General features: G+C 29.8%; 2 protein-coding genes across 2 annotated transcripts in view; both read right to left on the minus strand.

Moving 5' to 3' along the window:
• Window positions 1-9799: 9799 nt before the first annotated feature.
• On the minus strand, window positions 9800-12687 carry LOC111039468. Its single transcript, XM_022323009.1, has 3 exons — window positions 12351-12687; window positions 12017-12290; window positions 9800-9846 (listed from the first exon to the last, which is right to left on the minus strand). The coding sequence occupies exons 1-3, from the start codon at window positions 12420-12422 to the stop codon at window positions 9800-9802; spliced, it is 393 nt and encodes a 130-aa protein (XP_022178701.1). The 5' UTR covers window positions 12423-12687.
• Window positions 12494-12801, minus strand: part of LOC111039469 — a 1863-nt gene continuing 1555 nt past the window's right edge. The window contains exon 2 of the mRNA XM_022323010.1: window positions 12494-12619. Within this exon, the coding sequence (XP_022178702.1) occupies window positions 12494-12619 (126 nt within the window). The remainder of the gene's footprint in view (window positions 12620-12801) is intronic.

Raw genomic sequence — 12801 nt, forward strand, 5'->3', positions numbered from 1 at the left:
TCTGACCATTTTCAAACTTTTACTTGCTTACTGAGTACCATTGTAGGTTTGAATCCGTTCAGTTTGTGACAACCCATTATTGAGTTAGAACTTAGATTACTTCTATTATAGTACCACCCATGCAAGGGTTTACCCATGAGATGTATTTTGAGATCATAAGTAAATCATAAATCTGTTTTTATATATTTTTATAACAGAGGCAAATATTGCCTATTTTCGTTTTGTTTTATTTAGTTACATTTTTTGATAAAATTAAAAAAAAATTATTTTTATGATTCAATATTATGAATACTTAATAATCATTAACTACACGTTTATTTGTTTTCAGAAGTAGAGTGTAAGTTATCAGTTTTATTTTTAAATATGTGACTGTCATATGGTCCTTATTCTTACAGTTTCCATTAAGGAATGTATGGATATTCTATCGATTTTTTTTTTATTTATTAACTATATACTTAACTATTCTCAACATTTTAAAATTTATGCTTACTTGCCGAGTAGTGAGTACCATTATAGGTATGAATATGTTCAGCTAATGAAGTTATTATCGAGTTTGACTACTACTATCAGAATATAAACCTTTTCAAATTTTCCAGCATAATAACTATCTAATTTCTAAAATTTTAAAACTAATTAACATTTGAAACGCCTTACAAATATTTCAATAGTGTATTTTGAATGATTTAAAATGTATTGCCTAATCTATTTAAACGAAAATTTAAAATTAATTCGTGGTTTTTTGTTATAAAATATCTAATAGCTTACGATATTATCCATAGTACTATGTATTAATAATTACAAATTAATAGAATTTTTTTTTTTTTTTAGTTTCATTTCGGATGAGTATGTTTAAATTAAATTAAATTAAATTTTGCTAAAATGTATTTATAACCATTGAGTTGCATTTTACATTATATAATTTCTTGAAATACCTATGCTTTTAAATACTCTTTAGGTTTTCTATTCCATTACTAATAGCCCTTATACTGGAACAGAACCAAATGATAATTATATAATATGGCACTTCGGGAATACAACTAGTACATATAATATACTACAAGTTATAGTCAATCAGGGCGCGGCCCGTTTCGCCTAAAATCAACCTTTCCCGTTTCGCCCAGATACCCGTTTCGACCAAAGCCATTTTAGTCGTTTTCAAATTAAGTTGGCAATGATTTTTAAATAATATAGTATTTTAGTATACCATATAATATTATGTATTATTATTAACTAATAACTATTTAAAAAAAAAAAGTATTTCACAATATAATAATATATTACTTACTATTTTCTACTAAAATTAAGTTATATTCAATAATCAGTTATTTATTTTTTTACATACAATACATGCATTTTCCCAATTAAAATTAATATTTAGTATAATTATTTAAAAATATATTTTTAGAGTTAAAAATTATAATACAAATTACCAGTTTTTATTTTTGTAGTCATTGCCAAAGTTTTTAAAAAATACATACTCAATATTATACATTTATACAAATATTATTGTCTACTAAAAACTATTTAACAAAAAAAGCATTACACAATATAATATATTATTATTTTTTATAAAAATTAAGTTAAGTTATTAAAATCCATTTACAAAAACTATTATTTTTTAAAATGTCTACACATGCTTTTTACAAATTCGTACCTAGTAATTTCGCCAGATCTATATAAAAGTATACGTTTTTCGTTGTATTCTTGTCTTTCCTTCGTCTTTCTGTCTTTTGTTTTTTTAGTAATTTCAAAACTATTCATTTTGATATACGTTTCAGTCTGGATCTCATTGCGTATAATATTTAACCAACTTATGATTGATGGAGAGTTAGAATAAAAGTTTTATACTATATTATTTAAAAATCATTGCCAACTTAATTTGAAAACGACTAAAATGGCTTTGGTCGAAACGGGTATCTGGGCGAAACGGGAAAGGTTGATTTTGGGCGAAACGGGTGCCGCCCGTCAATCAATTGTCTATTGGCACAACTCACAACTAATAAATATAAAATTTTAAGTTCATGGCCCTTTTGAAAAATCAATATAAACATATATTATCAGCTATTAGAACTGTAACTATACAAATATAAGAATAGTAATTAAATACACAAAATATAATGCATCAGAATTATAGTATAATAATGCCTTATGGTCAAACTGATAGTTATAAAAATAATATGTAGCTTTTCTGAATCAAACAATAAATAAAAATAAATAATTAATACACTACTCAGAGTTTGTGGATCGCAAATTGCCAAACTCATCCTATATTTCTATAATAATAAGAATAATAATACACGACAATATTATGTTGAAATAAATATTTATTATAATTTTAATAATATTTGAGGTGATTTGAGGATACAATTCAACTATTTTTGTAGAAATTCGCACACATTAAAGAAAATATAATAACTGGCCCTTATGGATCACAATTAGAGTAATATATTTTATAAGTAAAATTAAAACACTGACTTTTCTAATAAAAAGTAGTATAATACCTTCGACACACGCCGGTGGAACCGTGTATTTTGACCCAGTTAAATTTTACCCCCCGGTAAAAATCCGGGCGGTACCCCTTTCGCCCAAAAATGACCTTCCTCTTTTTGCCCACGTCCTCTTTTCGACCAAAAATGAAAAAATAGTTTCCTCTTTTCGCCTATAAATAATTATATTCTTTTCGCCCACGGTTTTAGTCGAGACATTTCGAGACAGTGGTTTCCAAAATGTAAAACGTGAAACCGTGGGCGAAAAGAATATATTTATTTGTAGGCGAAAAGAGGAAACTATTTTTTCATTTTTGGTCGAAAAGAGGACGTGGGCAAAAAGAGGAAGGTCATTTTTGGGTGAAAGGAGTTCCGTTCAAAAATCCACAGGTGCATGGAATTACCTACGTAGGGTGCGGAGACAATATCACTTTGACATATTATATGTACCTATATGTACCTTATATTCTCGCGGCATGGCACAAAGCGTTGTTTATCTTCATATTATATAGTTCACCAGATACATTCAATAGTAATCATTTATATCTTAATACCTTAATAGATATTATCTTATATCTTATTGATATGTTGCAAAGGGATACACAATGAGACAAAATCACGGCGACAGAGTTACTATACTTAATATTCTCGAGGCATGCGATAATGAGTTGTTTATCTACACATATTTATAAATCACAAGACATATTCAATAATAACTATGTGTATCTTAATATCTTAAGAGATATCTTATACCTTATTGGTCATATTGATATTATGTTGTGGAGGGAAACACAATTTATGTGTTAATTATTGGGATACGTATGAATAGTTGCATAGAAATTAGAATTATTCAATTATAATAAAGAATTAAGTGTTAACCTTAAAAAAATGATTGATTGACTGTTGAAGCAAAGGAATACCTATTTTTTTATATTTTTTTTTCATTACAATGCTATTGATATCTGACTTCTTATACTTCGTAGAGGTAGGTATATAAGTAAAATGAACACGGTATTCTTTTAATAAAAGTTGAGATTTCATTAAAAATGTTCAAGTGGTTGACAATTTGATGAATCGATTGAATATTTAACATTTTAACCTTCACAGTTACTTACTTATAATATGATATATTTACACAAGATAAAAAGGAAATTTTTACAATGTAGTTTATTTTTACAGAGTTGATACAAGTATACCAAACATATCTTAGAGAACGTATGTATAATTCATGTGTACTAAAATTGATTATAAACGATAACGATTAATACATTTGAACACTATAATATAGCCACACATATAGTGATGAGCAAACCATAATCAAAGCCAAGGCAATATAGGGGGGGGGCAGGGGGCATATCATTGGTATTGTTCTTGTAGATTGAGTATTGGTTATGGTAGAATTTTTTTATTTCTTACTATCTCCAATATATAACAATAATAGTAATGTAAATCCAGAAATTTTTTTTGAAAAAAAATTTAAATGTTGTTTTTGAATATTGTAGGAGGTAGGAGGTTTTAACCCCCTTCTGGATACTCCATTCACCCCAGCTATAATTAAATCCTGGAATACTGGTTTGCAGCAAATGAGAACTCTTTACATAATAACTACGATCTTAGTTTATCAATGAGTTTTACGAGTTAGTCCTATGCACAAATCAAATCTAATGCCAAATTAATTTTTCAGATGGTGAAGTTAGAGCGCAAAGAATTTATAAATTCTGTAATCATTTAATTGAGACGCAATGCCAATAACTATTCAATAATCAATATATTTGTTCGTTATTCAAGTATAGAAACACCCATTCTGCCTTTTTTTTTGTTATTCAAATTTTATTAATATGTGACATCGTACTTTAAGAAGCAATATAAGTAACATATTAAGCCACTGTAAATGTTCAATGGTGATCTTGAAATAAAAAATTATATTCTTCTGTAATAACTTTTAAATATTTTGTGTAATCATTTTATGATACATACATAATACACATTAAATTGTATAATATAATATATCAAAATGAATCTAATTAGATTGTTAAATTTCTTTAAATGTGTTTATTTCAATACTATTTTTTTAATCTAATGACGTTAACCTCTTTATGTTCTAATCTTATTAAATTATATATATTTATATAATTTTTTAAGCAAATTAAAAATATAACAAAACAATTATACAACATGGGAAAATGTAAAGATTTTATCATTTTTTCATTGTAAGAGAGTTTTACAATAATGTGTGATACTTGTATTGTTTAAATAAACTGTTCATGCTTGTCCTCGTGAGGTATATAAATGTTTCTCATAATTTATTCATCATACTTATACACATTGTTGTTGTTCTAAAACGTCACAAATCGTCCGTTTTTCTTCTTCTTTTAGTTTACTGTATTAGCTGAGCAGCTGAGCTTGTGTGTTAGCGTGTGTATTCAAGTTATAGACATTAATGTATTCTATCATTAAGATGAGCCCATGGCTTGATTGATTTTTATTCGTTTCTTGTAGTAGCTTTAAGATCGAACTTCCGACCTAATCTATGTCGTGCGTGCCGTTACTACCAGCTAAACGGTAATCACGAATCATGATAACATGAGCTCTCAGTTGCCAACTCTATGAGTAACTCAATGTTTGTGAAGTTGGCCCCTTGTCTTGTCTTATGGATTTAAAAAATAAACCAATATTTTCTAAATTAATTGAAATTTGATTTTTAGAATTTACAAAAAATTCAAGATTCAAAATAGTTTACAAAAGCGACAGGAAAACAAAAAAAAATAATTAAAGACTAGAATTTTTAAGCAAAGCCAGTTTTTAAAAAAATCAATTTTTGTTTAGTGTAACTAACTCTAAAAAAATGATGTTAAATAAATTTTTTATACAGCCTGAAATTTTCAAAATAGTTTGACTCATGTTGAACGGTTTACAGGCATATGCAATTTTTGATTATTATTTGTTATTTGTAAACACTCCTGTCGATAAAAAAGTTTTCGCTAGGTCAATAAGTAAATGTAATACAAAAGTCCTCATAACTTGTTGTTAGTGGAAATTAAAAAAAAATCGATCCACAATTGTTTTTTATAAACTTTGAACTTAAACTTTTGACAAAATCACGAAAATTAGCAAATTATTTTGAGTTAGAAATTTATAAAAAATTTTCTTTTTATTTAAATGATTTAAAATTATTATGCAAGATTTTTTATAAGTTTGTTTACTATTATCAAAAAATGAAATTCTACCGGAAAGTCAAATTTAATTTTTATGTTCGTTTGAAGTTGAAATGTTTACAACATTAGATATTCATTCGATTTCTCATGTAGCGATTTTCTTATGTGTAATTCAAAAACGAATTACTATGGACGCTTGAAATTTACACCATATGTTTATTTCGTCAATTCATATACTTGATAACATTTTCAAAATATTTAGACTTGTTTTAAGCTGTTGACGGATATTTTCAACTTTCATTTTTTTTCTCTAAATGTCAATAAAGTTGTATTGATTAAGTCAGAAAGAATGGTAATTTAATACAAGACTATTGATATATTATTACAGTAGCAGTTGAAAAATATAGTACACTCATAGTTTTTGGATAATATTAATTCAAATTTCAACTTACCGGCTACCACATTAGTAATCCCAATAAAAACATACATATTATAAAATATCCAAGACTGAGAAACTGTCTAAGTTCAGAATAGTTGTTCGTATACTATCAATATGTAATTTCGTCGGACATCGAGATGATGTTCCGACAAGTAGCGGTGGCAGAGCAAGACTGGAATCTGCAACGGATATTCTGGCGAAATTATCCTTGTGAAGCTCTCCAGAACTATCGACTGGTCACCGTGACTTATGGTACAAAACCAGCCTCGTTCATGACAACGCAGTGTTTGGTAACGTTGGCACAACAAGCGTATGAACATTTTCTCAGAGGACGCGATAACGAGAGATTTTTATATGGATGACCTCATGACGAGATTTGAAACTGAAGATGAATGTATTCAATTGTACCAAGAGATACCGTCAATTCTAGCCTCAGAAAAATTACCTCCAAGGAAGTGGTTTTCGAACTCTTCTTACATCATTGGACATATTGGTAAAAATGTCAGGGATCCTTTATTCACCTTTGAATTAGGAGATGCAGAAATGGTCAAGTCTCTGGCCTATGTTGGAACCCAGTACTTAATGAGTTCGGGTTCAATGTCATACCAACTCCAGCACAATCAAAATTGACCAAGAGAGCATTGCTATCCGATTTGAACATGGTATTTGACCCCATGGGCTTATATCTCCAATACTCGTAAAGAGAAAAATATTTTTACAGCAGGTATGGGCCTTGAAAATTGATTGGGATAGTCCCTTGTCATCAGACATTCATGATCGGTGGATGTCATTCCATAAGGATTTAGAGAAACTGCAAAATGTATGCATTCCAAGAAAGGTTCTACCCAAGCCAAATGAATTCCAGATACACGGATTCTGTGATGCGTTACAAGAAACCTTTGGGGCTATGAGTGTGGCGATTGCACCCACGATATAATAATAATTCGGCGATTACACAATAAATATCAATAATACGCACTTAGCCCTTAGGGCTAACTAGCTACTAAAAACTTGGTGATTAGCGCCTGTGAATTATAATAATACTAATATAACTTATATTAATTTACGTAAAAATAATATAGCGAGTCGAGTTGATCGTCTTTAGAGAACTGGTGGGATAGGAGGTCGTGTTAATTATTCTCGTTCCAGCTACACGGCTGTTTATAGTCGTGCACAATCTACATATTATATAACTCACAAATAGACAGATGATACGATTATACAAAAATAAAACAAAAAAAATTATCATTAAAATGTGTTACATATGTGTGAGTACTAATAGTACTTTTAGTAAACTAAAAACGCATAAATTTTTTATTACTTGTGTAGGTGGTTTATCAGGTATGGTATAACTTTTTACGACACTTTCAATTCCACTACATATCCTCTCCTTCCTACTATAAATGTCATATTGGTTGTATGCAAATATACTATTAATTACACAATGCCACATGTTTTTTCAGCTGGTCTTAGTAAGTACCTACATATATTTTTACTTTATTAGTGTACAATATTCTGGATTTTCCAGACGAAGACTCTGTATAGGTACCCTGTGAATATAAAGAAAATACTTTGTCAATACTCCGTTTTATTATTTTTGTTTTCAGTTTAAATTTCGATACAATAATATTATTTCGTTTCGTCTTTATAAATAATTCGTTTTTCTATGGATTTTTGTCCCAAGTATTGATGCACGTATCTACATATCGTTTAGACTTTTTCAGGATAGTTATCTTATATCTTCACCTCAAACGCATACCACGGTACCGGGTGCCCGCCCTATCACACCACTGACCGATGTACCACTCCTCATCAATACGCTACGTATTAGCCACCCCACCCTCGCCCATGTCGTTTATCACGGGCACACACCTCGCATGTCCCCACATGTATTGCCAACAAGTAAATTTATATTCCTTAACACTATGAACAGATCTTTCTTGGATGTGGGCAGGGCGTTGTTAATAAAATGTCGATACGGGAGATGTTTTTACATTCTTTTTTACCGTTTTTGTCGTCTGCGCTAAACAATGGTGATGAAATTCACATATCCATTCAGAATTGCGATGCGCACAAACTACCGAGAGATAGTTTTATCTATATAGAGATGCGTGAAGATAGTAGTGAATATTGTTGATAGCTGCAGAAATATCTTCTATGGTCGACGATTTGTCGACATGAACATTAGAACTCAGATACGTATCTATATAATAGATTTGCACTACAACCTAACTTTACGTTAGATTTGAGCGAGATCGATACGCTGATGGCCCATTACAACTTGTGAATCCTTAATAGATCACGTCCGCTCTGTAGCACGTGACATCCTTGTTGTAGGTGCAATTCGGCGGCTAACATACTTTCTCCGAGATAAGTAGTTTTGTACAGAGTGTTAGTCTCGTCTTTGAGAAAAAGTCTCTCTCACCTATTAATCGGTTATATTTGTGACTATGTACGGCAGAAAATTCTATTTAGAAAAATACTTTTATGCATACATGTCTCGATGGTGTTATAATCTGAACTGAACGGTTACGTTGAAAACGTCCGAGGCGTCCAGATGATGGATTTTCGCTCGAAAGCGTTTCAAGCGTATGGCGATGAGGGGAGGGTGGTGTACAGGGGCTTGGTACACGTGTCGAGCTGGTGGAAGGGAGGGGCTTGGGGGCTCATAACGTATACCCTGTTTCAAAAGAGAACATACCAGGCGGCCACGGTCAAAACCGGTTTTCTTATGACAAACCCCTTGGCGAACCATCATCCTACAGACCCCTATGCCTACTGGACTGCTTGGGAAAGCTGTTTGAAAAAATCCTGGACACCCGATTGCGGTACCACCTAAATAATACCGGGGGCCTGGACGATATGCAATTTGGTTTCCGTAAGGGCCGATCAACAACGGACGCACTGAAGGCGTTGAGGGCTACTATCAAGACAACAAGGTCAAAAGTAGGCGTCCTCACGATGGACATCAAAAATGCCTTCAATTCCACCCCCTGGGATGCGATTATGAAGGCAATACACGAGAAAGATGTTCCTGAGTACCTGCAGCAAATGATCAGCAGTTACCTAGACAACCGCAGACTACTAATCGAAACAGGAGATGAGGGCACCACAGAGATTGAAGTAACATGCTGAGTCCCACAAGGTTCGGTCCTCGGACCAACCTTGTGGAACATATTGTACGACGGGCTCCTGAGGACTATACTCCCCACTGGGGTCAAGTTCCTCGCATTTGCAGACGACGTCGCCATTGTGGCTGAAGCCAGAGACAGTGTCCAGCTGGAACAACTGCTGACCATTTCAGCCAATGGAGTCAAGGAACGGCTAACCAAGACAGGATTACAACTCGTACTTCAGAAATGTGAAGCCATGATAGTAACAAACACCAGAACGCATAACGACATGCGCATCACCATCCGTGGTCACCAAGTGACCACTTTCGAGAGCTTGACATACCTTGGGCTGCAGCTTGACAGCAAGTGGTCGTTTATAACACATGCAAAAGCAGTTGTGGCAAAAGCTGGTAAAGTCACCCAAAACCTGGCAAAACTAATGCCCAATTAATTAGATTATAATGTATACACGTCATATCTATAATTTTATAATTAATATAATTTATTATTTCACACAAAAATTCCTTGTAGATGAAATTAATAAATTTGTATCGTGCAAGTTGGACGTTTACGGCTTTATATTAATATATTTGACATTGTAAATTATCAACACAACATTTTATTGTTTAAAGAATTAATGGCACGATTTAATGCTATAAAAACAATATAATTATTGCAGATAACAAATTTATTAATTTCATCTACAAGGAATTTTTGTGTGAAATAATAAATTATATTAATTATAAAATTATAGATATGACGCGTATACATTATAATCTAATTAATGATGTCTTAAAAATCCTAAAAAAGTGAATAATTATCTGATGAAAAAGAGGTTATCTTATCTTTTATTTATATAACTAATGGTTTTAATCAATTATTATTAAGGTAAATTTAAAGTTATAATGTACACAAAACTGCCTATTATAGTGCTCAAAATTTTTTTCAAAAACCAAAAAACTATACATAATAAATTGTTTGTAATTTAAAAAGTATTAAATAAAGTTTTATTCATTCGTATAATATGTTGAAGATAATATTATATTATAGACTTTATAATAAAGTTAAAAAAAAACATTCAGTTACTTAATTATTTTTGTTTTTAGTTAATATAATTGTATAGAAAAAGTTGGCTACTGACTTGAGGTAACTTGAGGTTTTACAAATCAGTCACCAATTTGTAATTATTCGTAAACACGAACTTATATCTAATTGTTAACTCAAGTATAACCACCTAATTAATAATTTACGTTTTAATAATAAAAAATATTAATTATAAAATTATAAATATGTATATAAACATTATAATTTAATTGATGAAGTCTTAAAAAGCCTAAAAAGGGTAAAATTATCTGTTGTCTATCTAGATAAAAAATATGTTATCTTATCTTTTATCTAAAGTAAATTCCGACCATGGGTGGGGCTGGAGAAATGTTTCCCCCGCAAATAAAATAAACTTTATAGTATTACTGTTAAAGTAATTTGTTTTACTATAATACCATCAATAGTTATTACAGTAGGTAAAATATATTTTTGAGAAAAAATTGCATTTAAAATTGTCAATATCTGAATAAAATATAATAATGTACCCTAAATATTTAAATTTTGTTTGAATTTGAACTTATAATGTCTATAATGCTCATGTATTACTTATAATATAAGTCTTATATTTTTTGGTTACAGTAGATCTACAACTATTAATTAGAATTTTCTTTTTCAAAATTGGAGTCCATCGCCATAAATTGTTGACTATAAAATTATATGCACGTTTAAATAATGTCCAAATTTGAAATTGAAATACTTATAACAAAAAAATACTAAAGATTTTGCAACCTGGAATAAAAAAAAAAATACTATTTTTTTAATTCTAATTTTAATTTTTTTATTTTATTATAGTTCTTATTCTTTAATTTAAAATTATAAAAATGCATAAGCTTAGAATTGAAATTATTACATCTAATATTGATTATCTTTGCTATTATGAATACCTCTTTTTATTTTTAACCGTTCCTTAAAACTAAATTAAAAACAGTTTATAATTCAATGAAATAATTTTACTTAACTTTTAAGAAATATACATTAACAAATTAAACAACAATTTTTTTTGACTATTGTGATTTTAATCGTAAGAAGTTGACACGTCACATGTTTGTTAAGTGCAGCTCATTTTTTCGGTGTAATTATATAACATTACTCATTAAATGAGACATATATTTCAAATTTTAAACATGGTAGTGCATAATCTCTGAAGGAAAATATTGATGGCTTATTTTTATTAAGCAGAGTATATTATGAAGATTTAGGTAGCCCATCATCATTTAACTACACTTGTTCTAACTTTAAAAACTTATAACAACCTTACCTAATCTCAAATTTAAATTTGAGTGTATGAAATAAACTGAAAAATATTCAGTTCCGGAGAGTGAAATAAGCAATGTTCATAAAAAGTTGTTTCCTAGTTGTTCCTAATTATTGTATTACAAACTAAATGTTCCATTTATTTCATAGGCGGAGATTTGATCAAATTTGAGGGGGGGCTTACATGTTGCTTTGCAAAGTAAGCCGTGGGGGCTTTGTCCCCACACCCCCACTCTAATATCTATCATGCTTTCACTCTTCAGTACGCATCAACTATTAAATTACTAAATTACAAAACTACTAATACTAAATATGAATTACTAACTATATAATATTATGCACTTTAAAAATTATTAATTTATAATATAATAAATATTTTATTATTTTAATACAATAAATCTATTTTTATTAGCAAATATATCAATAACTTTCTCAATATTAATATTGATATCTTTTTCAATGTACGCAATATTGAAGAGTTATTAAATTTTTCTTGCAGCATACTCGTGCGTAGCCATGTCTTGACTTTGCGCATTGCAGAAAAGCTTCGCTCACATGTAGCCGAGCTGATTGGTATAGTTATGGCTACCTGTAGAAGCTTGTATAAGTTGGGAAACACACTTTTAGAAATATTTTGTTTTATTGTATTATAATTTATTTCATTTCCTGATTGCAAGATGATGTTTTTTGCTACGGTCATCTCTGACTGAATATTGAATTTCGATAAATCCAATAATCCCTGAAAACAGTTAAAATGTACTAATTACTTTTATAATAAAACTAAAAACTGAAGATTTACTTGATAATGATCAATAAAAAATTGACTTTCTTCAAATTTTAGTTGAAAAAAATTATCAACAGATATGCCCATTTGTAAACTATCATTCGAAAATCTTTCTTTTAACTTTGTAACTAGTGTGTCAAGAATCACATAGTACGCATTTATTCTGTAGAAATCTTCAGTTGTCTGTACATTGCTTTGTGTAGGTTCTGTGTACTGTGCACTAGTGCTAGCAGTGACAATGAAATTTTTAAGATCATTTGGTTCTTTCCTATTTCTTTTATTTCCTAAATTTTAAATTAAAATATAATTAATACAATAATAATTTTTATTAAAAACATAGTTAAGTAATCAATTAATTAAAGTATACCTCGGAATGGATTTTCAATAGATATATTATTGACTGTTGCAAATTTATTTATATCCGACCAAATTTCAGCAAAACATTCACTGGTTTTATAATCCTCTA

The sequence above is a fragment of the Myzus persicae genome, unplaced genomic scaffold (genome assembly GCF_001856785.1).
Source record: "Myzus persicae strain clone G006 unplaced genomic scaffold, MPER_G0061.0, whole genome shotgun sequence".
NCBI lineage: Eukaryota > Metazoa > Arthropoda > Insecta > Hemiptera > Aphididae > Myzus > Myzus persicae.

Bases quoted from the DNA above. Each gene is read 5' to 3' on its own strand.
- LOC111039468 (XM_022323009.1), bottom strand. From the start codon at position 12,422: ATGGGCATATCTGTTGATAATTTTTTTCAACTAAAATTTGAAGAAAGT. The intron at 12,291-12,350 runs GTAAATCTTCAG...AACTGTTTTCAG, and splicing joins TTTTTATTGATCATTATCAA to GGATTATTGGATTTATCGAA. The intron at 9,847-12,016 runs GTACATTGAAAA...TTGTTTTTATAG, and splicing joins TAATAACTCTTCAATATTGC to CATTAAATCGTGCCATTAAT.